General features: G+C 39.8%; 2 protein-coding genes across 2 annotated transcripts in view; one reads left to right on the top strand and one right to left on the bottom strand.

The window, feature by feature from the left end:
- Positions 1 to 26,966, top strand: part of MTOR (mechanistic target of rapamycin (serine/threonine kinase)) — a 66,079-nt gene that overhangs the window by 15,937 nt on the left and 23,176 nt on the right. Inside the window, exons 24-33 of the mRNA XM_009584749.1 lie at positions 263 to 409; positions 1,209 to 1,351; positions 2,496 to 2,658; positions 2,800 to 2,945; positions 19,020 to 19,095; positions 21,094 to 21,233; positions 23,835 to 23,935; positions 24,807 to 24,922; positions 26,285 to 26,362; positions 26,745 to 26,852. Coding sequence (XP_009583044.1) covers positions 263 to 409; positions 1,209 to 1,351; positions 2,496 to 2,658; positions 2,800 to 2,945; positions 19,020 to 19,095; positions 21,094 to 21,233; positions 23,835 to 23,935; positions 24,807 to 24,922; positions 26,285 to 26,362; positions 26,745 to 26,852 — 1,218 coding nt within the window. The remainder of the gene's footprint in view (positions 1 to 262; positions 410 to 1,208; positions 1,352 to 2,495; positions 2,659 to 2,799; positions 2,946 to 19,019; positions 19,096 to 21,093; positions 21,234 to 23,834; positions 23,936 to 24,806; positions 24,923 to 26,284; positions 26,363 to 26,744; positions 26,853 to 26,966) is intronic.
- On the bottom strand, positions 5,178 to 10,206 carry ANGPTL7 (angiopoietin-like 7). The gene is made up of 5 exons (XM_009584748.1): positions 9,828 to 10,206; positions 7,969 to 8,069; positions 7,438 to 7,632; positions 6,392 to 6,590; positions 5,178 to 5,347 (listed from the first exon to the last, which is right to left on the bottom strand). Exons 1-5 carry the CDS (start codon positions 10,204 to 10,206, stop codon positions 5,178 to 5,180), a joined length of 1,044 nt encoding a protein of 347 aa, XP_009583043.1.

The following is a 26,966-nucleotide window of genomic DNA, read 5'->3' as shown; positions in this document are numbered from 1 at the left end:
AAAGAGTGCTTGTTTTAAGGTGTGTTATTTTGGCTTTTAATGCTACGAGTTAAGATTTCTTAACAGTTACCTTGAATAGAAAAGGGATATCATTCAAGTTCTCTGGTTTATAAGGTGTAATCATTATAATGAAACACAGTTGTTTGCTGCACAAATTTTGCTGTGAGATTGGATAGTGCTCTGACTTTATCATCCATTTGGCTTGTAGAAAATTGCTTTTGTATGTGTGGGAGTGATCTTCATTGTAAGCCATTTATTGTAGGGCTATACTCTTGCTGATGAAGAAGAGGATCCCCTGATTTATCAGCACCGGATGTTGAGAAGCAACCAGGGAGAAACTTTGGCCAGTGGTCCTGTGGAAACAGGTCCCATGAAGAAATTACACGTTAGCACCATAAACCTGCAGAAGGTAAGACTGGAGCACTGTACAGCATGAGTTTGCTACTGAAGGGAGGAGCTGTTGTGTCACATCTAAGGAGTTTGTCCAGTGCATCTAAACATTTATTTACATCTCTCTTCTGTGGCCAGCTCTGTGCAAAACTCAGGTCAAAGTAGTGTCTGAGACTCTCTTTAGAATTCGAAGGTGCTAAGTAACTTTAAAGATAGGAATAGCTGAATTATGAGACTATTAATGGCCATGAAGTAATCTTGACACTTTCTTGTTATGTGAAGTATGAACAAAACTTCCTAGATCACAAGGAATCATCTGTAGCTTCTAGAGACATCTATTTCAGAGCCTCTGCCCTTTTTCATCAGCCACTTCTCTTATATATTAGTGCTATATTCTCTTGAAGCCAGTATAGAACTTAATAGCTAAGCACTGGCTAATTTGAATGGTTAATGCATTTATCACTCAGTTCAGTAGTGGGATGGATTGGTTTGAAAATGCTGGACTTAAAAATGTAATTCTAAACACGTTAAGTATTTTTAAGCTGATGTTTCCACAGTGGCTTCAGCTCTTGATGTATTTTTTTTGAAAGAATTATTCATGTTAAATACTTGGCATGTCATGACAGGAATACATTTAGGGAAGATTTCTTAGAAATGTGACTGAAGTACTGCAACTTATCTGGTAAAGGTAACGGATTTCAGGGAATCTCAGCAATGTGATTTGGAGCTGTAAAGAAGTAATGCTGCCTGCTGATGGATTTCTTCTGCTTTTGGATAGTCTTTATTTGATAGTTGAACTGTCTTGCTTTGTATTGCAGGCCTGGGGAGCAGCAAGAAGAGTTTCCAAAGATGACTGGTTGGAATGGTTAAGAAGACTGAGTTTGGAGCTACTGAAAGATTCCTCCTCACCATCCTTGCGCTCATGCTGGGCCCTGGCTCAGGCATATAATCCCATGGCTCGGTAGAGTAATTCTGGTTTTTTTCGGATCACTTGAAATTGCAGATGCAAGCCAGATATTATAAGGAAAAAGAACGTTGCTTAAAAGCTCTTAGGTTCCATAAATAGAGATAGTTCCTGCTTTGGGACAAATCAAGTAGCTGGCAACTTGATTTCATTTCCACCCTTCCCTGTTGGCTACTTCATGATATGCACAAAATCTTTCAGTGGAATTCTGTATATTAATCTAGAAATAACATAAGGCACATAAAAGTGAAGCTGGAAAAACAGCAGAGTATGAAATAGTTTTGAGGAATAAAAATGCCTCTGAATGGAATGAGCCACGGTGCTTTATTTCTTTTGCAACCAGTGTATTTGGAGAAACTTTGAGTTTCTGTAAGCAGTTGCCTGTTTATCTCTTCTTGATGATATACACTTGTCATCTCAGTGCATATGAATCTGACTACTGCTGTTAGAAAAATGTTCATTCCTGGTTTAATTTTGTCTTAATATGAGTTTCATCATTTTTGAAATAGAAGGGCAAACAACATGATGAAAAGTCAGCAATTCCTAGGTAGGCAGAGGTAATGCTAGCGTCCTCCATGTACACTCCATGCATCTCAAACCTATCCCACAGTATTTCTCTACAGTACTAGCAGTGACAAGGGCTGTCACTGTATCTGTTTTTCATCACCTTTCCTCCTTCTCAAGCTTTGCCACTAATGCAAACTCCAGCTATTGCAGTCCTCTAGTGAGCGCAGAAAACACAAGTGTTGGCGGCATGTGTGCCCAGAGAAATGTACAATCATCTTTTTCACTACATTCACTTGTGATCTAAGACAGACTAGGCTTGGTTCTTCATAGCGGAAGAGAAGAGCATCCTTGGTGCTATGAAGAGTTTCTTCTAGCCCAAAATACTTGCTAGCATATGATAGTACAATGCTTCTACTATTGTAGTATATCATCCTATTACATATTTTTAAAATGCAGGTTTTACTAAGTATTTGGTACAGAAGTTAGCTTTATAAAAACTAATCACTATTTATTGCAGGTAGACATATAAATGCATTTTGTAGCTCTTTGAATAAGAAGGCAAGTCCACTGTCAAATAGACTTTTTCTCATGAATAATGAATCACCACCTCTCTCTTTTTTGTTTTCCTCCGTAGAGATCTCTTCAATGCTGCTTTCGTTTCATGCTGGTCTGAACTGAATGAAGACCAGCAGGATGAGCTGATCCGAAGCATTGAACTGGCCTTGACTTCTCAGGACATTGCAGAAGTCACTCAGACACTGCTGAACTTGGCAGAATTCATGGAACACAGTGACAAGGTAGAGATGCTGTTAGGCAACTCTTTTCTAATGCTGGCTAGCTGGCTGATGTCTAGGCTATGGAAAGGGTGTGAAGAGTTCACACATACTTTCTTCTTTTTTTATACTCATCCTGCTTTTGATGTATGTGCTTCTACCCAGGGTCCACTGCCTTTGAGAGATGATAATGGCATTGTCCTCCTGGGGGAAAGAGCTGCAAAATGTCGAGCATATGCCAAGGCCCTTCACTACAAGGAGCTAGAATTTCAAAAGGGTCCCACCCCAGCCATTCTAGAGTCTCTCATCAGGTAGGACCACAACTGATGAGTCTTCCGCTCTTGCATCAGTACCCAGCTTAGGATACCATTAGGATGAATCTAGACAATTCTTAAGATTTCACTCTCTGCCACAAGACGTTGTTGTAGGCTTACTAACTAGCTTGCAGATGTACACTCCTAGCTGCTGAGTTCTGCCCTTCTATTATGCGGTTAAAATTATGATAGAAGCCATGGGAAGTTGTGCAGGAAAAAGTGGAGTCTTCTGAGTTCCACTGCTCACCCTTCAAGTTCAATATGGGATGTCATGGAGTGGCTGTAAGTTAGATGAGAGAGATTTCTACACCTACATATAAATAAGCCAGAAAAGCTGCAGTTCTTAATTAAAATTTCTCATCAGATTCTGCTTATCCAGCTTAGATAGGTTTCATTCTTCATATATCAAATAGAAGATATTATAACAGGAGTGTATTGTTCCCTAAGCTTTGTCAACGAGAAGGATGTTAGCCTGAAATACCTGCACAGGATTTGGTACTAAATAACATGTTTTAAAACGTGATTCTCGATTTCGTATCACAGAAATGTTAACTCTGCCATTTGAGATGGACAAATTGATTTTGGTCGAGCAATAATTTAGCTTTGTCTGTATGCAGTGAATTTTCCAGCCCTCCTACTTCCTTGGAGTTGTGCTTTCCTGTTTTTTTTCCCCTCTTTTATTCTTTCATCCTTTGTCTTCTCTTGTTTTTCTGAGGAAAATATACAGAATTCAGTGTATTCCCTTTCCTGGCCTCAATCACTTGTGCAGCTGTTTCTTTGTGTATCAAAAAGCAAGTTAAGGAGCAAAGACTTGAAGCAAAGCAGGATTAAAAATGAAGGAAAATTTATTAGAAATGAAAAAGTTTAGAAACCTTTAAAAATCCATTTTATAGACCACAGTTAAAATAGTTCCAACTATAGTTCCACACCGTTGAAATTTACAGTATGAATAATCAAACATATGTAAGGCAATTCCCGAGACACCTTTATCTCCCATTTCACACAAGACTGAACAATTTAAATTAGATTCAAACTCTCTTCAAGGTGAATAAAAATAGATATCTTAACTATAAGTATCTTTTCCAACATATTCAAACAACAGTATGGCTACAGGAGGAGTCTCTTTTTTAACTGTTATTTTTAACACTGTGTTATGTAAGGGAGAAACATACTGATTTTTGACATGATATCTCTAGATAACTTGTAACTGGAGTAGCTTTCAGAAGAGATTTTAATATTCCTTAGTGCGGTATGCTAGCAAACATTCCCTTATGTTTGAATACCTTTTGGCACTTACGGATTCTCTGGTGTGTACTAGTGTTTTGCTCATGGATACAGTGGTTTTAAGTGTTGGAGTGGAGTTTTTTGGCAGGGTGGCTGGGTCTGGATTTTTTTGCTAACCTGCTCTTCTCTCTTAGTCTTACTGATTATATGTCACACTTACGTTCTAACCTGAACATAATTTGGTGGCAGCTCAGAAAGTTGCTTTCTAGTTTATCAACCTTTAGGTGATCTGTGGATAGGAATAAACATCAGAGAGCATATGGGACAAATCCTTCCTCCAGGGTTATTCTCTGCTGGATGCAGCCCTCTATGGGGACTTGTTTGAGGCAGCAGCAGTTGATGGCAGTAAAACTTCAGGAGAGAACCTGGGCAATACTAATCCAAAATTTTTGAGCTTCATTTTTCCTGCTGTGGGAATGTAAGCCACTTACTGTACGCTAAAGAAAGGTGCATCAGGGACACTTGTGATTGATTCCTCTAGCTTGAAACAAGTATGTCATTTTTGTGATTTGAGTCCCTCTTGGAAGGAGTTACTCAGCCATGCTTACTCTAGACACTGAAGGAAAGGCAACAAGGAGGCTTTCTTTTTTCAGTCCCTGCCTGGCTGGTTAATACTAAGGCAACTCACTAGTCACAATGCTAGTGAAAACACACCAGTAGGTTTTCTGAAGGTGCTGTAAGTGCATTCTGTTCTAACCTATTCTAACACAGTATTTTTCCCTTTGGAAAGAGCCTGAAGAGGAGGAAATAAGTCTGAGCCCTGATAACACTAGTGGCTGTGGCTGGTCCTTAATGCGCCTTAGTGTTTGTGTGTGTACATAGCCAGTATGTAGCTGTTGCACGTATTAGATGAAATGAACAATTATTTGGCTGATTTTGAGCTGTCTGTTGCCAACCTTCTGTGCAGTGGCATCGTGTAGCTGTACAATCAAATATTGGTTCCCTCTATGGTTTGAAATCCTCTGGTCGGATCTTCATCTCAACTCTCTTCAGTGAATAGGTTGATCCGTGCCATCCGTACCAGGTGATGCCATCCATGTTCTTGGTGTGTTCTCCTTTGCGGTAGTAAACCCCATTCAGATTGGAATCTGTGCAGCAGTTGTACCAATATCCACCTTTTCAGAAAACAAATTAATAGATTCATGATAAGCCATTTAATAAGCCATTTACTTAAAACAGGTGTGTTTTGTATTAACAATAAGAATTATTGCTCTTTCCTGAGAAGAGTGACCAGAACACAGCATTTAATCCCCGGAGCCTATGGCCCTAATAGCTGGGATTGCAGGTAAATTCAAAACTTAACATAAATACTAAATACATAAAGGCTTTACAGTTACATAGTCAAATTAGTCCAGTAGCTTTTCATTTAGTTGCTCATTCCTCTTAGAATATTTTCTTGACGTGTTTCTGTCTCTGACTCTGAGAGTTAGCATAGGAAACAAATTTGGGTTCTTAGCTTGCGCATCTCAAGGTGTTGAAGAGGTTTCTGGACTCTGCGAGTAAGCTGCGCTATTTTATTGAGACTGATATCAACAATTTTATTTGCATGTCACATGGGGGCACAATGGGGAAACTAAAAATAAAGGGCAAGATATAGTGAAGACAATTATCTTTGTGACAGACCTCATATAAAGATAATAAATGAAATGAAGAGAGTAACCTCATTAGAGGCTCTTAATAGAGTAGGAATAAAGTTTAGAATTCAGGTTGAACCTTGAGGTATGTGTAGGGTAATAATATAGGAGAATAATTACAAGTCCCTAATACTAGAACTTGAAACCTCATAAAAAATATAAGAAAAAATAAAAACCTTCTAGATATACAGGAATAACTTCCTGCATCACTGAATTGCATCAACATCTGAGATAGTCTGGCAGATTGGCAGATACACATAATGGGCTGGATAACAGTATGCATAGGTGAGAGCATACACTAAATCATTTGAAGAGTACTGATGTCTATAACATACAGTCTGGCTCTGTGTAAATCAGCTTTAACTGTCAGATTTCCCACGTAACCAATAAGTGTGTATTGCAGAATTGGTCACCTCTCCATCCAGGTGCTACTTACTAGGTACTTGGAAAGAGGGAGTCTTGGGCTCTCTACAAATTACCCAGGCAGCTCTCTCAGGACCAGGAGGGTGTTTATGTGTGTTTTACCTTTACGGAACCGGGCACAGTCATCCACACATTTGTCATTGTCCTTGTCCTTCGTGCTGAAGGCTGTGTTGTTGTGGTACCTTAGGGAATCACGCCCTGTGTTGCCAGTGTAGTTCCCCACAAAAAGACGATAGCTATTTATTTCATTGCTCAGGGTGAATTGCTTATATTGTGCATAGCGTATGTTGCCTTCCCAGTCCTGCCACAGAACAATGAAGAAGAAATACGTCCTATTAGAATAGTTATGAAAAGACTGCACCATCTGTGGTTATATACAGTGCATGTTGTGTATCTTTTCTCAGTCCTAGATTTTTCACGAGTTTTTTTCTGTCTCAGACTGCAGAAACTTATCTGTTAAGGCAAAGAAACTTTCCAGAGCAAAGCGTCATATTTCCAAGTCTTATCTGCACTGATATTAAACAACATCTATGGAAACCTGGTGCGCAGCTCTTGCATTCAACATCCTTGTCTTATAGTGTGCTGCCTCAAGTAGTTTCTTTTCCTCTCTGAAACAGTGACTTTTAGATGTAAAGCCTTTCAGCTCACTTTTTCCGTTATACATATCCCATCCCTCAAAGCTATTGTACCAGCTATAAACTAGTCTAAGTCAAACCCAAGCCTTTAGTAGACTGTAGGGTAATACAATGCAAACTCCTTTGTACACAGGCTGGAAGGAAGTGCTGCAAAAGGAAAAGACTGAGAGTCTTTAAATCTTTATGGGGCATCTCTGTGAATCTTTAAATCTCAGGTGGTCAGCAATTTGATCTCTGTCTGCAGTGAGTTCTGCAGGATTCTCTAGAGCCCCACATGTTCCCTAGCACAATCTGTGTGCAGATAGAAGGTTGTCCTACTGACTTTGCACGGTGGAGAACATAATTCTGTCTTGTCCTTGAATGTATCACTAGGTCTATCCTATCTCCTTCTCCTGTAATTAAAGCATGCAAATTTTTTGGGCCTTCTATAGAGATAGGAGATGGTATCTGCTACTAGAGAATCACTTTGTACAAACAACCTTTTGCTGCTGAAATTAAGAGCTTGTTAATTACCTCTAACTCCACTCGCAGAACAGTGGGACGTCTTGAAAGTCGGTAGATATTTTCATTTCCCAACCAAAAATCTCCTCGAATATTGCCAAATCCTTCCTTGTATTGTTTCCAGTCTCTATTGAAAGATGTCAAACCAACTTTACGTCTTTGGATGATAGTCCAGCCACCTCCATCTGTCTCCATGTCACAGAACACCTAGTACAGGAAAATAGGCAGTGTTTACTTGTCAGTAGACTTAGGAAGGTTCAATTCTCTTAACACAAGAAAAGACATTGTTCCAGATTTCACAACTTGAAGAAATTCCTATTTTGTTTAAAAGTCATGGAAGAAATTTATTAAATTAACTCTTTCTGTTTTCCCTCTTAAATGTACACTCCTTCCTTCCTTGAAGTTTGCCTATATAAAGATGCTGATTCAAAGTGCAGGGTATCATAACTCAGTATGTGCTCTTTTCATCTCTGTGGTAGGTAAGTATTTCTTGATTATATTTGAAAAGACATGTAATATACATTGTGTACTTGACATCCTTACCTCCAAATCTGGACTCCCCAAAAATTCATCAGGAGGTAGCTTGTAAACACCAGAGATTCGGTAGTTCCTCTGGTAAAGTGATGAGCAGTCATAGACAGCATCTACTTGAATCAGAACCAGAAAGTAAGAATCTGAACAGCAAGAAGAACTCCCCTGTAAGTGTGGTTTCTGTGAAGCTTAGTTTGTAGTACAAGGAGTAATTATGTGAAGAAGACTTCCCACAAGTCTAATGTTTTCCTGAAATGGTTTAGTTTTGATCAGTGCATGCATTGGAAAAAGAGGTTGTAGCACTGGGACTTTGGTGGGTTTTATGGGTTTTGGGTTTTTTTTGGTTGTTGTTGTGGGTTTGTTTGGGGTTTTGTTTGTTTGGTTTGGTTTGGTTTGTTTTTTAAAACCTCTGCTATCCAGAGAGACATCTCTGCTTTCTCTTCATATTGCTACTGTGTGTGTCAGTGCTGGAAGGTAAAAAGGTATATATTTGCTGTCCCCTCCCAAATAATAAAGGCTTATCTAGTAGAATGGCTAGGCCTGCTGCCAGATTCCTGTTTTGATTGTGTGCTTGAACAGGTTAGCCACGTTTGCGGATGAGGCATATTTGCTCAGCACTTTTTGCACTAGAGCCTGTGACAGAGATGGTGGCTTTTAGCTGCAGTCAATCTGTCAGTCTCTGCAAGCCTCCTTTCCTCCCGGTGCAGGACCTGACTTGAAGATGGTAAAATGCACAGCTGTCCTTCTGAGGAAGATAAACTAGCTGAAACAAGGCTTTATCCATTCTGACAGTTTTTAATTTAGTACAGGCTACATGTCTCTTGCCTGGTGAGGTGAGACGCGTCTGTTTTAAACTTCTGGGCCAGTTTGTTCTGTGTGTTACTGTGTTTTTTCCAAACCTTTACTACAGCTCCAAAGAGATTTGTTATGGTATAATTTTTGTTTAACACCTATTGTAAACAATGGTGTGTCAAAACTAGCCAAGTGGAACTTTTTGTAAGAAGAATTTAGTAAATAGATTTAGAAGTTTTTCCTTTGCATTTAAAAAAAAAAAAAATCCAAATGAAGTCTTTTGGCAAACCCAGGCATCCCAGACAACAGCAGTTTCTTTTTAAAGAAGTTTTAAGCTTGTTGCAGTGATTTTCATTTTAAGAGAAAAGTCAACAAAAATGACACTTTCTTCTAGAAGTGGCTTTACAGGTAGCTGACCTAAAAATGCACCTGCATTCCACGTTTAGTACAGGCCTGTGCAATCACTGCGTGCAGTGAAATTTTGCCTCAGGGAAGAGAGAATTTTGAACAATTTAACTGTGTTCTGGCTAGGCTTATATCACAGTTTGCATCTTGCATCATCTACAGCCTTGAATTTTTGAGAATTACCATTCAAATAATGAATCACTCTTTTACTCTGGTTCAGAGATAGTCATAAAGGTACAATTACAAATCTCCAGTAGTGCTTGGAGAGCATTTCTAATTGTTTTACCAACTTCTAGTCCCCTGTCAGCACTGTGAACTCAGAAGATATTGCTGTCAGAGCCATTTCCTGACAAAGCCAGCTCCCTTTCTTTTTGGACTGTAGTGCTCAGAAAATGAAATATTAGACCAAGTTCCTCACTGTACAAATACAGTTTTTCCACTCCCTGATAACAGACATACAGATATTAAAATACAGCTGGATCTTTGGACTTTTGACAGATAAATTCAAACTAGTTTTCTCAGGATCACCTGCCTACAAAACTACTTCAAGCAGAAGTATTCAGTATGCATACTTGCTAATCACATTAGTGGGACATGCTAGCATTAAGAACTAGTCATTAGTTCATTTTGTGCATTAAGAGGTGTATCTGGGAGCTTGGCGACTCCCTTCTTACCAGCTGACGTTTGTGTGACCGTCTGAGCTGCCTGGAGTTGCATGATATCTATCTGGTTGTTCATTTCGGAGTATTTGCTCTCAGCATCAATGAGGCGGGACTCCATCTGCTTGGTGCTCCCTTCCAGCTCCATCACCTGCATGACCACGTTCACCCAGTCACCCTCCTGCTTCTTGCTCAGCTCCTGCAGCATTCTGCTCAGGTTGGCTACTTGCAACTTGAGCTCCTTAATCTCATTGCAGCAGCCTGTCATCTTGGACTGTGCGTTCCCATTGATTGTTCTCCTTTTAGGAGGCTTCTGCAGCAGTGCTGGATAGATTGCCACAGACACAGTGACAATGCAGAGCCATGCCAGCTGAGCAGTGGATCTTGCTGGCATTTTTGCTTACAGCAACAGAAAACTTCCAGCTGACTGCGGGTAGTCTGAATGCAGCTGGGGGTAGGTATGAAACTTTCTGCAAGTGCTACAGCAGACTGGTACCTAGCTTTCTTCCAATGAAGTGAGTCTCTGAAGGTGGAGCCTGAAGAAGTAGCTTTTTTTCAGACCCCTCCTGTGAGAGTCTATGCACTTTGGAAGTCTGTCTCAAAACATCTTATATACTATTTTTCTGTTTACCTCCACCCCCTGAAGCTATGAAGAGCTTTCTGGCCCCTCCCAGTTCATCTGTTCATATCAGGTGTTTTTACAGGGTGAAATAAGAACAGGTTTCAGCCAAGAAAGATTGGGGAGAGCAGGAGAGACTTCACTCAGTTCTGTCTCGAAGGGGTATGGGAGAGGGCTAGGAAACAAGGAGAGTTTCCAGCAAATATTGCCTATTGGATTGTAGCCCTCTTGGTGACTAGTTCTGGCACTTCAATAACATAAGAGCATTAGAGGTCCAGAATGTGAAAAGGCTGTCCAAACAGGATGAGTTTATAAAAGTTCAAGAAAGGTAACTCCCTATCAGGTAGCCAGCCCTAGCTGCTACAAGTCCTACTAATATATTCCCCAGAAGTTGGGGGGGGTAACTCTATGCTTGCAGTGTTTCTTAATTTAGATAATATTTTAGTAAATTCGTCAGTTGAGCATCTAATCCCCTCTCTGGACTCTGGTGTCTCTGGACTATTTGTTTTGTAGAATTCAGTGCTCTTCTTTTTAGAGATGGGATATCTGAGGGTGGGATGGAAAGAAGTCTGCAAAATATGTGAGTCAAAACCCATGCCTCTGTTTACCCATAGTGGACAAGCGAAAGAACATTAAGTAATGCTGAAAGACAGTCTACTTAAAATTGACAAGAGATGGGTTTTTTACAGGCAGTGTGATCGGTCTAACTCCAGTATTATGGAGGCTAGTTTATTAACAGGATTTTAAGAGAGGAAAATCTATGGGTAATTAAAATGTCCACAGTTACATAAAATGTAGGTTTAAGAGTAAATCATAAGTCTTTAGACATTCAGACTATAGGTTGAGTATCAGCTGGCTGAGATAGTGACTTCCAGTCTCCTCTTCTATATCTTTTAACAATTCAAAAGTTGGTTATAGCTGTTTGCTCCCAAAGTAGAACTGTTTCTTTCAGCAATGGTGCAGCCTTTTGCAAAAGATCTGCAACTTTTGTTCTAGATCCTTACGGCTAAGTTGTTTCTCCACAGGCCAGCTGTTCTGTAATTGCCCGACATGTGGGTTCTTGCATCTTCCTGCAAAGTTTCTGATTGTGATAACTGGCAGATATAAGCTGCAAATGAAGGAGTAAATGGCTCATGTGTCTGTTTCTGGGGTAAATGCCGTTAAAGCTTCTCAGTGTCCAAGAAAACAAAAGAAAGCTAATCTTGCTCCTTTAACAAAGAAAATGAGGACAAACCCAACTGAGACATGCTATCCCATCTAGACTTCTTTTCCTGATCCAAAGTGGCTGCAGGATTTCTGCTTAATTAGAAAAGATTAGAAAAGCCTTGCTGATCTGACATCCGCTTTTAGAGAAATAAGAAGCACAATGTCTTGTTGGTGCAATTTCTCTTCCTCCTTAGCTTTGTTGCACTTGTTGCTAGATGCTTTGTTTCTGCCTCTGATTTGCACCACAGCTGGCTAATAGTTTTTCTGCATAACAGTAATGAGAGACTCCACAGGGTGCAAAGAGTTAGAAAGATGAAAGCATCAAAGTACGGAAGAGGCGGAATATGAATACAGATGTTTCATAAACCTGAATTTTCTTAGAGAGGAAGGAGGAGGTCAGAATTAGACATCTCCAAACAGGCAGCGTGAGTGTCTTAAGTTTCTTTGTGACTGACTGCCTGTGTGCTGTACTTCAGGCTGAAACCACTGTAGTCTGTAGTATCAGCTGGTGAGGCTACTGTGTGGTATTGGTGACCTGAGATATTGCCAGAGATATGCAAGTACAATTTGATTAAAGTACTGAGGACACCTCCACAGCAGACCGTAGGCTTCAGTCACGTTTTTGTCATGGACATTCCAGAAACCTTCCATAGCAAAATTGCTTTTTATACTTTAGACCAAAAAGTGCCACTGCACTCGGATGAAAGCCTGACCTTTTTGTTCTGCCTCTAATCCTGTCTGAGCCTTCTTCCAGCTGGAGCTTCTGTCATTCCCAGGGGCAAATTCTTCTCAGGCTTCCTGTGATGAGAAAAGTGTTTTTGTCAAAGTTGGAACAAAGAATAGGACAGGCCAGACTTTGGCTTCTCCGCCCCAAAAAGCCACCCTGCTAACACCCCCCATCGTGTTACATAGGACTTCAATCCATTCTGCTGCTGCTCTCACTCACTGTAACTCTTCTGTGTCTTGTACAGTCTGAATTTCACACACACTCACATCATGAGGGGCAGATGTGGAAGAGGGGAGCCACTTGTAGGTCCATGCATTCCCTCTCGATACAAATTTTGGAAGGATCCAGGATTCAGCCAAACTCTCTGCTGCACACAGATGTTACAAAACAGTGCAGAAAGGCCTCCGAATCTCCTTTCTAAACTGGAGTATTTAATTGGAAATGAGACAGCCAGGGTTTTATTTTGGGTTCAGCCTCTGATTTGAGTATCCTAATGCAAGCCATCTTTCTTTTGTGTACTTTTTACCTGTTTTAAAACAGAGATAATACTTCTTTGTTCTCTCACTTTGTTCTGTGTAAGGAGGTGACAACAGACATATTGTGCAGGAATGGAAAAGAGCACAAATCTTCCCGTCTGTCATGACTTTTGAGGAAGCATTAAGAGAGATTTGGGCAGACAGATCTGTCTTGGCAGCGACTTTAGCCTTAATAGAATTTGACTTCTTTATGAGTATTTGAAAGATGAATCTTTCCCTGTTGCATGGAGAACTGAGTTACCACTTAGGCAGCAATAGCTACTCATGCTAGTCATTCCCAGATTAGATCACCTGTAGAAGTTGACAGTCTGTAGGAAACCGTTCCACTGTTATGTACCGGTGTACTTACAGCTTGAATTCAGGATCCTGTTATATTTTGGAAAGAGGCATAATTTTGGGCATAGCTAGGGCAAAACTAGTTCCGTGATTACTGAGTGGGTCCTTTCCCCCAATACTGATAGAGAAATTGAGTATCATTTGGTCTGAAATCCATTGCCCTAGTTTTCTTCCATTATATTTTGTACGTGGAAGTATTCTGCTACAGGGTAGCTAAAAAGATGAGATCATGAAGTCAAGAACATGAGGCAAATCCTTTTTGACTTCGATAATCATGTAGGTTTGAAGTGGTTGGGAGAATTGAATCTAAACATGGTTGCAGTTGGTATGCACCCCACGCTTATGATGTTGGTTGATGTTACCAAATTCAAGTATATCAGTATTACTTGTTTAGAACCAGATATCTCTTGTCCCTGGAGGGCCAGATTAAATCAGAGGTGGGTTTAAATGACTGCCTTCTCTGAGAAGCTGTTCTGGCAGGTGTACGTGAAGCTGAGACAAGAAGAAAAGCTCAGTGCCCTGTGGCTATTTATTTGGTAGCCAGTCATTGCAAAACCTTTAATATGCATCCGGCAAATGCTTAGAATCTAGCATTCCTGGTGCTTGCTGAGATGGCAAAGGCTCTCATTAGCTCTCTGCTGGCAGATCGCAGGAGTCCACACTTTGTCGAAGTTCTGTGAAATACTGCTTTCCCCTCCCAGAAGTGTGAAACTGTTCACCTCTGGCTTTGGAGACGCTTATAAATGTTCTAACATTGACTCTGCTATAGCTTTACAGTAATGACTAAATCCCTAGTAAAGTCAAATAAAATTGTTGTCTACTGCAAATAATTACTGTAAATCTCTGAAGTTATGTAGGAACAAGTGAGAGGGCCTGATGAGAAACAAAACACTGATACTTCCTATAATCATTTGTGATTTCTTCTTTATTTAATGTATCCTTTCTTTGCATAACCAATACACAAAGACTCTTGCTCTGTGTTTCACCTTTTTCTGCTAAATACCTTCCTTGGCAATTTTCTTTCTTCTCTGCCTTCACTGAATCTGGTTCATAAAGAATAGGTGATACAAAACCTTTTGCAGCCTGAGCAGCAGGGCTGGCTAAGAGCTTTATTGTAATGTTTTTCACTGCATTTCCTTTCAAAGCTCGTGAATGTTTTTATTTAATTTGCAAGCATTTATATCAAGATTGGGAATTTGGCCCATTTTAATGCCTGTGAGCAATGTGGTGCACCCTTGCTGTGAAAAGCTGAAGGAGCTGCTACTCTGGCTTGTAAGCAGTCAATCATCACAACTGTTTATTGAAAACAGCTCTTTGCTGGTATTGGTTTCTCAAACATATTTGTTCCCAGCATGGGAATGATTTTTAGTGGCAAGATGGAAATGCATTTGTTTTTGGAGTTGTTTGGGGGGCACTTGGTTGTTTTCTGAGGTTTGTTGAATCAAGGACTCAGGGATCCCTTAACACAAATAAACTGTAGAATTGGGGAAACTGGCCAACAAAGCCAATTCCTTGTGCCAGAGGATTATCTGTTCCCCAAAGTATCCACAAAGTAGCAGTGCCTTCCACTTCTAATCCCAGAAGCATGCTCTCAGCACTTTTTCAGAAAGAAAAACAAGCTTGATTTAGGTTGGTAAAATCTGTCACATAGAGGAGCTTTTTAAACAAACTTGGGGAGACTAAAAAAAATAATTTGGCTTCTTGTCTAGACTTTGCACACAAGCTGCTTTATTGCGAAAATAGGGTTTCTCTACCAAGTTTTGAGATTCTTTCTGGCAATAGGAGATCTGTGTGTTCCCTCACAGATAGGCTTGGGACCTCCTGAAAAGGCTCTGTTAAAAGAAAGTTTTTCATTTTTATGGGAAGATAGGGGAGGCTCCAGTCTCTTACTTCTGAATTCTTGAAAATTTAATATATTTTGAGTGACAGAGAATATTGTTAGAGACCCTCAGAGATAATGGAAGACTGGAAAGCTCCCATGACTGTATAAAAGAGAATATTTCTGGTAAACATTAGACATTTATGCCTGGGGTTTGTGGAGGAGAAAAGTCCATCATTTGAGTGCTCTTCCCGCTGAAGACAGTAAAGTTGTTTTTCATTCCCAGTTCATGTCTCGTGTCTGTTTAAATAGCCTTTATAACATACAAGAAATAGGAGGATATTTCTCTTGAATAGTGTTCTTTTTTTTATGATTCTAGCTCAGTGTGCTACATTTTAGTCCTTTGCACATCTAAGATCTACATTTTTATTTGATATCTTAATAATCAAACAGTAGGCTTATGTAACCTTTCACTACTAATGAAATTCGACGATTTAAGGGTTTTGTCCAAGATTTTTATATCAGGGAGTTTGTCAAGGGTAGTCACTTTTTCCAATTACTATGTCATTCCATCCCTACAAAATTTTTTTCATCAGAAGGCTTGTCACATTTTACTGTCCCACTCATCATGATCAAGTGCTACAAATAGGTTAGGCTTGGACAGGAGGATTGGATATGATCCTGGCTACAGTACAGATATTGATTAATAAACAGGGGGGAAAAATTATCTATAATCTTTGATTTAATGGTCTTCTCACAAAGTTTTCTGTGCCAGTCTCATTTCCTTATCCAGCTGCCCCTTACAGCTGCTGAAGATTGTGCACTTGGAACATAGGAATTAATGCTTTTGTTATTGTGACTGACATCAATTTTAATTCTACTGTGCTGCATTATGTAATTATCCAGTGAGTCCAGGTAAGCGAAACTCATACAAAACTTCACTGATGAAAATCAGTTTTGCAACTAATTAATCCTCATTTTGAAGGAAAGTATACAGATCTTAATGTTGGTTTTTTGTTTCTTCTAATCACTTTGTTCATTGCATAAAATGTGAAATTAAATGGTGGGTATTAAACAGTGAAATTAGTACATTAGTTCAAACTGTATCAGAATCTTGTTGATATGACTTCGGCAATCTTGTTATTTCTGTGGATTCCCATTTTAATAGTTGAGGACAGCTCTATCTTGAAATAGTTTCAGAAGATTTTATGTATGTACATGTGGCATTTAAAATACATAATTTTGAAATATTTTACTTGAGCATTAATACTGGAAGACTCTGCCAGTCCGTACCAGGCAGATAGCTGAATACTTAGGCCTTTCCTGAAAGATGACATGTGTAACCTATAATCTACCAAACCTATACCTAAAAAGTTCCAAGTAAGGAGATATGGTAGTCATCTTTTATGGCCTGCTGCCGAGCCATCAAGTAAAGTAGGTGGTAGTGGTGGCTTTTTTCTAGCTTCTACACAAAAATGAACAGATGAATATGTTCTATCCTCAGTGGATATGGAGAACAATTGATCGTCACCTTAATATTAAACTTCATGTTATCCTGAATTAGGAACATCTGCAAGGATACCACCCAGTAAACAAAGACTTAAGTTGCTGTCTGCTGAGTTAGCCAGCAGCATTTTTTCTATCGAGAGATGTTTTCCCACCTTCTCCTTTAATCCAGAAAGATTTTGTAGTTATCTTTTTCCAGATACAAGGAGAAATCTATCCCCCTGATTCTAATCCGGTAAACTGCCCTGATTTCCAGCAGCAACTCTGTGACTAAAACCCCCTGGCAGCTCTGCCTGGCTGGAATATTAGCCCTTCGGGGCCTCTTTTGTGTGCCTGGATGCTTTTCTGTCGTGTTGTTCATTCTGTCCGGTCTCCAGCACAATAACTAGAAAATAGCTCTGTAGTGCTTTAAGAGTGTTACAAAATCTAAGAAAAGTCTGCCTGAGTGCAGACCTCATCAGATCTGCAGGGAGAGGGGCAATGCCTTAATGGTAGGAAGGTGAAAGGGTAGAGAGGCACAGAATGCCATGATTTCTAAACGTGTATTTTGAATGTGTTAACAGGACTCCACGTGGAAATGCTTTTCCAAGAGAAATACCATCTGCAGGCCCACTCTCGGAGAATTTGTATGCAGAGAGTTGTGGGTCTGTTGAAAACACATTCCAGTCAGCTGTGGTAGTAGTGATTTTTGGGAACTGCCAATATACTTCCAACACTCAGAGCACACTGAATCCGGTGGATGAGAAAAAGCAGAAATCCGAGGTCTTTCAAAATAAACAAAAAAAACTTCACCGAAACACAAGATCCACAAACAACTGTGTTTCCCTTAGCCTGTAAAACTGAATAGCAAAACGATGCAGTGATTACCAAGGTTTTACTACTCTGAAAAAATAAGTCAGTGAATGTTCAGCCTATTAATAAAGCCCACTTTGATGTGTGAGTCTTGCTTTGGAGGGATTTTTGTATTCTTCCTGACAGTTGTACTTCTCTGTGTTTAGGTCCATTTCTGCCAAAGCGGTGAATCTTGTTGCTCCCTGCTTACCCCCCTGTGTTGTGTATAAACTATTTTAAAATGATACATCGAAACATGAAATAATTGACAGGAGATTTCCTTGTCAGTGGCTTATCCTAGTCCACAAAATTACCTATGTTTACTCACTGTGTGGGCTAGATCTTTTGTTACAAGAGAGTAATTTATGATTAATAATTACAACACAGTATTATATCTACTGACTGTGTATTCGTTTAAATCAAAGTCTTTCTCCTTCCCCTTCCCTTCTTTCCCCTCCCTTTGCCTAAACCTAGCCATAGACAGCTTTGAAACGTTTAATTCTACTTTGGACAGCCAAGAAAGTAAGAAACAAAAAAAAGAGTAATTGAGTGCACCAGGGAGCATCAGCAAAAGAGCAGTGCTTATTGTTGAAGAATAAAAGATAACGGCCAATTTTGTCAGGAAGCGTTGACAAGAAAGATAAGTTGGAAGTAATTAACTGTCTGACATGCTGGAAGTGATGTGTCTGCCAATGGCTCTTTAAATCATCAGGATATGAAATGTGACAGCCATTTATCACTTTTATGAGACACTGCTGCCTAGCTTTCCCTTGGGAAGCGTGGAGGTAGTATGTTCTTTGACTATCTTGCTAAAAAAAGGCATGGATGTATTTCAAGTGCTTCCCATTTTTGGGTGCCTGTCTTCTTGAACTGTGATTATGGTGCATTCTTAGCCTGACTAAATCTGATTTGAGCTCAAGCCATTCTAAGGTCCTATTTCCAAGAGTATTTTACTTGACTTTCCCCTATATCCAGAGTGTGTCTAGGAGCTTGGTTCTTTAGTTGTCAGGAAAGGAAACTTCCACAGACAGAAGAAATATAGCACTCATTTGAAAATTTTCCCTGTTTTGTCTCTTCAAAGTACTCCTTTTAATGCTATAGATTTCCTTGTCTCTTGCTGATCAACAGGCCTCTCATAGGGGGGGAAAGTCAGTGGGTATGTTCCTGGTGATATTTGTGAATGGTTCTAATGATGCAGATTGTTTCCTGGAGCATTAAAATCTCTATTCTGATTTTTAAAGGAGTTGGTGGCCTGCTTAAGAGAAAGGGGAAAAAAAATCAGTACTGTAAAGCTCTTAATAAGTGCAGCTGTTTGAGAAATTATGCCTTTCAAACTATTGGCAACTATTCTTCTCCCTATGCAGGCTGCTATTTAGAATTGATAATCATATACAATCACTGTTTTGTGTAACAAGTCTTGAGAATATGTGCAGAGAATATTCATGCACCTATTGTTTTGCAAATATGTAGTCAATTTGTGTCTTATGTAGTCTAATCATTCACTTGAAAGTTTTAAAGAAAAAGGAGGGTGTTCCATTGGTATTTCTAAATGATCCAGCAGAAGCTCATACCAGCCCCTAGTAATTGCCAACTGTGTAAAATGGTCTTTCTCTTCCTACCTTTTCAGCATTAACAATAAACTGCAACAGCCAGAAGCAGCTGCTGGGGTACTGGAATATGCCATGAAGCATTTTGGGGAGCTGGTGAGTCCTGCTGGATAACTCTCTTCTTCATGTCTTATGTTTTCATGTTTTTTCTAGGGTTTTTTTTGTGTGTGGGTGCGTGGGTGGTGGTGGGGTGGTGTTGTGTTTTTTCAATCAATCATGTTGAGGTTCTATCCCTGCTTATAATATTGCCTCGTTCATACTGAAGGTGCCTTGCTGCCTATAGGGATGTATACTGTGTACTTAGCTGCATACTAGCAAACACTGCATACAGGTAAGATAGCTGGGGAAGGCTGCAAGAACTTGTGCAAGAACCTGATTTGGAGGAGAATTTAGCAGCTATCGTTGACACTAAATGCAGCTGTTGGGAACTAGCAACTGGACAAAAGAAGTCATTTTATGTAGAAGAAGCTGGGAAGGGAGGGAGGAAGTTCCTGTTCCAAGCTTTAAATGCTTCAGGGTTTTTGAGAAACTGCATCAATACCTTCCAGGTAAGTATTTAATGGAAGTTGTGCCTATAGTCACTCTCATCCACGAGGCACATGAACCTGTTAGAGAGTTCACAGGTATTATTTAGAACAGCAGATTAGCCAGTCCCTTACAATTTTGACTGCTCACAGAAATAAAATAACCCCATTCGGTATTTGTTCTGTGTCTTTCTCTGCACGACTTACCTTTTTTTTTTTTCCTTTCTTCTTTTTTATAAGAATTTAATTTGTGTTCAAAGCATCTATGCTCTCCTGCCAGTTCTACTCTGTTAAAAAGATGATTTTGCAGTGATAATTCTTGCAGTGCTTTAGGGTGATTGGGAAAAGGAAGGCAGCCCTGGAAGCACAGTAGACTAGCCTCTTTCATTAGGAGGCTAGTGGGAAAGAAAGTGGGAACAGGTATCAGCACAAAATGGTGGAATTTCTCTGGTGTGGGATTATGTGTGGTTTTGACCTAGACGGGAAAAGAAGTCACTTCTCGGAGAAATACGGACTTCAGAACATCTTTGCAGCTTCTTATGATTCCTTGGGTGGATTGAGCAAAGCTCTATGTTATCTAATTCTGACCTCACTCTTTAGCAGTAATGTAGTTCTAGCAGTAAATGTAGTTCAAAACACAGAGTTTGCCAGAATAGGCAGTGAAAAGAAACTAAGAGGAGCTGTGAGCTCTACTTTCAGGAGCTTACTTGAAATATTATGACTGAGCTGAAAGGTTAAAGGGCTGATATATAAACGTCCTAAGTGGAAGACCTGGCATGCAGAGCATGGTTTATACTGACCCTGCCCACAGGGCTGGGAAAAGAATCTATTCTGTAGCCTATGTCAAGACATGAGCTGCCAAGGACTGAGCAGAAAAACATTGGCAGAGATAAGTATGGAAAAAATACCAAGGCATTTTATTTCTTGAAAATTAGAAACAAAATCTAGAAACAAAGACTGAAGAAAAGTTTGTGCAGCTGATAAGGATCACATCTTGGCTTACTTTTAAAGTCTTTGTTACAAACCACAGCCTTTCCTTGTGAGGACTATGATTAGACCCCAACATCATACTACCTGCTGCATTAAAAAATGGCCTAGCAGTAGTCAGATGCACAGTGTGCTTTTTGGGTTTGGGATTTTTTTTCCAGTTAGTCACTCCATTCCTGAACACAGGACTGTTGTTCTTGTTTGAATGCAAGCATGTGCAACAATGGGAAGTGGAATATTTTATAGATTTACTCTTTTTCCTATTCTGCTCACTCCCCCTCTCCAAAAAGAAAAGCACCAGCTACTGAGCTAGTATTCAGTGGCGCTGAATAGGGGGATGATGTTGGATTGATCCTTCTGGTAAACCTGAATTCATTTCTGTGCAGGTTAAGCAATACTCAGGATTCCTGTTTTTGCACTAGCTCAAGGCTTTTCTCTTTATCGTAGAAGTCCATGAGAATATTTAGAATGAAAAAAGGGCTAAGTCACCACCATAGACACAGAACTTTTCAGGAAAAGCTGTGGTAGTTAATATAGAATGGTGAATATTAATCCCACTATTTATTCTGATTTTTCCCCTTAGGAAATTCAGGCTACCTGGTATGAAAAGCTTCATGAATGGGAAGATGCTCTGGTGGCCTATGACAAAAAGATGGACACAAACAAAGATGATCCTGAGCTGATGCTAGGACGGATGCGTTGCTTGGAAGCACTTGGTGAATGGTAAGAGGGGAATGCCTGAAGACTGAGGAAAATGGTACCTTTAAAAATGGTGCCTAACTCTTCTCTGGATGCTGTCACCCAGGTGAAATTTTTTTGCCTGAATTCCTATTTACTCCTGCTTACTTAATAGTTTGAATATTTCCAGCGATTTCTCACTTTGTTCATTGAAGTCAGAATTGGTAATAACATCTCTAAGCCTTTTGGATGGACCATCTGATAAGTTAAAGTCTCTCTGGAAGAGAATCTGCAGTCTGATGATCAGATCCAACCCCATTTGTAACAGAGAAAGAAACTGTAAATAGAGGGGACCTCTCCGGAAACATTAATGGGCAGCACTTGTCAAAAACAATCATAAAAGGAGCTCGTTGCGGTATTCCTTTTTGAACTCATGAGAGATTTCTGTATTTATTCATTATCAGATCTATGCCTATCCAGAATGCATGATCTTTTGCACAACTGTTAGTGAAATTGTTTGCTTCCCAATAGTCACCTGGGTGTGAGATTATGCCAAATAAATTACTCCCACTTTATAACCCTTTTGCCCATCTTGTAGATGGCTGAGTTTTTCATTAATACTCTCTTTAGCATTCATTAAGCATTGTCTTTGTGGACATCTGGTATTTCAAACCCTGTGTTAAATGTGTGTTGTCAACATGTAACTAGAGTCAGTTTTTGTGTTAGGGTGAGCTAGTAGTGACTTACAGCTTGCTAGTTAACTGGGGGCTTCTGTTTTTTCTCCCTGTTCACTTCAATTCAAAGAAGATAATTGGAGAAGGCATCCTGTGCACTGTAGCATGCAGTTCTACCTAGGGGCATATGTGATTTGGTCCAGGTTCCGCCTTTCTACTGAACTTTTCATGTCACTAGAGCTCTCTCCTGATGGGTCCTGACGTGAACCCATGGGATGACACACAGTAAGGAGATTCCTCTTCACTAAAGTCATTTTACTGTTAGAGAAACACAGCTGTTTGAGAAACCTAATTTTGACAGCATTTTTCTGCTCTTTTTGTTTCTAGATGAGGGCGAGGCATATTGGGCATAGCTTTTTCAGTAGGAAAAATAGATTATCTTACTGAGCATTTCTCAATCATCTTTTCTAGGAGTAGGCGGTTCCCACCAGGGGTTTATGGAATTCCTCCTTCCTGCAGGACATGTATTTGTGTAAAGTGTCCTCTCTGAACCTCCTGCTTCTTCACATATCGGTGACAAATATATTACAAAAGGATGCTTTTCTTCTGTTGGAGCTAGATATTGTGCATCTATTGATAGTCTGTAGTGATGAGAGCAATCACAATCTCACAAAAATTTGTGTGCTTGCTGCACTCCATCTCTATGCAGATGTTCTTTACCATTCAGAAGTGCCTTTGCAAAGTGCTCTCTGCTACCTTGCAACTGACTATAGAGACATCATCCTGAGACTGAGGATTCCATGGTTTGGCTGCTGCTATTCTTCAGTAGTGTTCAACTTGACTATTTGTGCTGCTGGAATCTGCTTGGCAGAATATGACAGTTAATCTAGAACTGATACTATGCAGCATCATTATTTCAGTACTCTGTGCTGTGATGTTTTGAAAGTACAGCCAAAATATTCTTAGCCATTTGTCTACTGATGTAGTTACGTCTGCAAGAGCCATACTCCTTTATTAGCATCTGTGAGGTCCTGATTTTCTGCTGTTGCTAGGTTTGGCTTGGTTTTTCTTTTTTTTTTTTTTTTGGTTTTTTTTGTTTAGTTGGGGTTTTTTGTTTTGTTTTTTTGTTGGTTAAGCCATTGACAGCCATTAAGCTGTCAGAATGACTGTCTTGCCTGTGGCAGCCCATCGGTCCTGTTTGACTAACTCATCTTCCTTTTCGGGAGGGGAGAGGATGACAGTAGAGAAGGCAAGCTGGCCTCCCTCACAGTTGGTAGCTATTCCACTGCTACAGAGTATCCAGCCTGAGAAATTCTCGAACTGCAACACCCACAGTAATTGGTTTGATTAATGGAGCATTCACAGTTGATTTAAAAGAAATAATATAAAAAATCCTGATGCTTCCTCTCCACTGGAGATGAAAGATTCAGATCCCCTCTGAGATCTTGCCATGACAAGTCTTCATACTAGGTTACAACAGCATTGGTTCTCTAGCCTCTGTCTTCAAACTTCGTGATGTGTTTATCCAAAATGTTTGATAGCAGGAGCCATGCACAAGCTATTCAGATCGTATGTTCCTTGTATTGACGCTTGCAAAAAATTTTAAGCATCCCTTGTTTGGTCGTGGTTTGTTTTTTTTTTTTTTTCTCGGGAATGGGGTTTGTTTTCTGTATTTGTAGGCCGGAGTTGACAGTTCGGTTCGTAAAGTAGGCATTACTAACTGCTGAGGAACAAATGCAAACTTTTGTCTGGATTCAAAGCATAGTGTGGCTTTAAATTATTTTCTGATGATGGGGTATTTGTCATCAGACTACCGTGCCTGAGTTGGCCAGAGGAGAAGAATCCTGTTCTTCACTCTACATAAAAGAACGATGGGGCTAGTTGTCGTCTTATCGGTGCAAAGTGGTTGTTTAACAAGGCAAAATTCTTAGAAGAGACTTTTTGCTGATCAGAAATTGTGGATTCTTCTTAGGGGGCAGCTCCACCAGCAGTGCTGTGAAAAGTGGACACAGGTCAATGATGAAACTCAGGCTAAGATGGCTAGGATGGCTGCTGCTGCTGCCTGGGGCCTAGGTAATGTATCCTTGTGTGCTAGTATATGACAACTCACAGTGTGGAAGCACAGATAGTTTTAACTTACTTCAGAACTACAAAATATAAGAAACAGCAAAATCAAAGAACAAAATTATTTACGTTGGGATATGAAGTAAATGTCATTCAACATTGAAGCCCTTTGGAAAAACCTACATTTACAAAAGGTGTCCCAGTGTGGTCTCAGGTACGAAAGAGACTGCTTTATTGGTCTGAGCAGATAATCAGTTGCTTAACTGGTCCCTTGTACTTAGTTTTACATTGAATATAGCTTAGACTTGAAATGAGATTAATGGAATTTCTTAGATTTGTGGCAGACTCTTATTTACAAACTAGAACAATACCTGTTGAGCATTTTGATAGGTTGTGTCTGCTGAGTAGACAATCTTAAGTGGAATAAAACTACAAATGGTCCAAATATCAGTTATCCTGATAACCGGCTATTTACTAGAGAAGCTTATAAATCACTGGCTGTCTGTAGGCCTTCGCTGAGAAAAATTAATCTTTTGCTTTGTTGGACACTAATTCATTCAAACGTTTTGGAAATGTCAGCATTTCAACTTTTTCATCACAAGGAATGCAAGAACCTTTTCCATGAGGATAACAATTTGCCTAGAAGAAAAATGCCTATGTTTTTGCTTGTCTATAACGCTTCTGTGTATGTACATATACAGTTTCTGTATATAACACAGACTGTCCCTGCCAAAGACAAGCTGTTGGAGAGCTGACTTAAATGCAGAAGTACCACACAGCATTCAGGCCTAGTTGCTGATGTCTAAGCGCTGTAGCATCATTATGTTCTTATCTTGCAGAGAAGGCTGTTGTATTACTGAGGATATCTGTCTCTCTGCAGGTCAGTGGGATAGCATGGAAGAATATACCTGCATGATCCCAAGGGACACCCATGATGGTGCTTTCTACAGGGCTGTACTGGCTCTCCATCAGGACCTTTTCTCACTGGCTCAGCAGGTAATTATCTTCCTTGTTGGCTTTCCCAAAACCTAGTTTAAGATGAACTAGGCTACATTGCTGCATGGAAAGAGATGCTGTTTTAAAGCAGCCGGCTATAACCTATGAATTGCCCAATAACCTTTTTTTCCATTGATGTATTAGACCTTGGTGCTTGAGCTTATCTTGTATTTCCAGAAACACAGCAGGGAATATATGTACAGATAGTAGTGGTCCAGTGCTGTAGAGTGGAAGAATGCCTTAGTCATTCTTAGGCTTCTTTACCTTTATGTCTGTTTTCTAGACAGACAGTGCACAAGGATTATCTCAGCAGAGGTTCCATTCTACAAGGCACTGCTTGATAAAAGGCATTCATGGCATAAGACACACATAAGATTCTTCATGGATGTTCTGTGAACTTCTGTCTGTTGCAGCGTTTTCAGGAAATTGCTCATATATATCATGTACCGGAACTTTTCCTCTAATTTTTCTGGTAGCAGTGATAAATCTTAAATCTTAGATTGAGATGAGAAATCAAGGCAAGGAATAAGTCTATTAGTCAGAGTCATATTGGTATGCTTGTTTGTCACAGAGGAGATTTGCAGAGCGACTTTTCCCTTCTGTAGATGTGAAGCATGTTGTTTACTTTCTAAGGAAGCTCAAGTGCCATTTCTCAGAATTCTGTGCTGGCTTGCCAACTTAGATAAAGGAGTAATTCAGTCTGCTCTGTTGAAACCCGTACATAGATTTTTTGGGTGATGTGCACAGTAAAATTAGCCAGGCATTCAAAGGGGTAGAGTGAATAACCTTTAACATTTTGAACAGGAAAAACTATAGATGAAAGATTATATAATGACTGGAACCAGAGCAGGATTTATTTCATGCTTGAAGAGCATGTCTTAGTTGGAGGAAGAGAAATGGAATTTGCTGTCCTGTAAAATTCACAAAAACCTGTTGGGTTACATAAAACAGTGAAAACTATTTTCTTTCATTGTATATTATCAAGAGACATTTCTTGAGGCTTTTTTGTAACCGACTCTTTTGCACTAAAATGTGAAGTTCTCTTTTCCTCTATAAATTTTATTAACGATGATCTCTGCTATGACAGTAGGATTAGAAGTACTGCAAACTTTGATTTGGTAGAAAGACACATTTCAGGCTGTGCAGGTTATAAATGAAGCCCCCTTTGACTTCCCCTATACCTGCCCCTGGACACTGTTTTCCTGTCAATTTTTTCTATTGATAACATCCTTTCCTGGTTCTTGTTGGAGAATGGGAACAATGCCAGCTTTGTTCATGAGATGGAACAGATGAATAGCAATTCCAACAGTTGACTCTAGATAAAACATACCACCTTTGCCCCAATATCTTGTTCTATTTCAGTGCATTGACAAAGCCAGAGATCTGCTAGATGCTGAGCTGACTGCCATGGCGGGAGAGAGCTACAGTCGAGCCTATGGGGTAAGTGTCTAACTCTCAGCCTTCATTCTCCTCATTGCTGCTTCAGACTGTCTCTAGAAGTTGCATAAAACTTCTGAGTAGCGCTTGTATCAAACATAAGACCTGTGTAGGCCCACAAGCTAAATGGCTCTTGTCAGATAAGAAATACAACTTTGTAGGAGCAGCTTTGGGACAAATTAAACAGTGAAGTGAGCTTCCCCCCCCCTCAAAAGAAATAAGAATTGACATTTAGAAAGTTTGAATCGCAGATCGTCAGTATATAGCATTCCGTCCTTTACCTGTTGGGCAGCATATGTACTTAAGATTTTGATGCCAAAATACTGTTCCTTAATAATAGATTTGTTCTGTAGTGATTGGGATGGAATGTGATTGTTTCCTTCAGGCTATGGTATCCTGCCAGATGCTGTCAGAGCTGGAAGAGGTTATCCAGTATAAACTTGTACCAGAACGCCGTGAGATCATCCGCCAGATCTGGTGGGAAAGACTGCAGGTACATCTATGTAAAGATCAAGGATGGAGATGCTGATGTGCTGGCATGAACAGCTTCCTTTCGAATCAGTGTGATGGCTCAGCAAATCTTTCCATTTCTCTTTCTATCCCGATA

Source organism: Fulmarus glacialis, unplaced genomic scaffold, assembly GCF_000690835.1.
Source record: "Fulmarus glacialis isolate BGI_N327 unplaced genomic scaffold, ASM69083v1 scaffold34709, whole genome shotgun sequence".
Taxonomy (NCBI): Eukaryota; Metazoa; Chordata; class Aves; order Procellariiformes; family Procellariidae; genus Fulmarus; species Fulmarus glacialis.
This window is presented reverse-complemented; position numbering and strand designations above follow the sequence as displayed.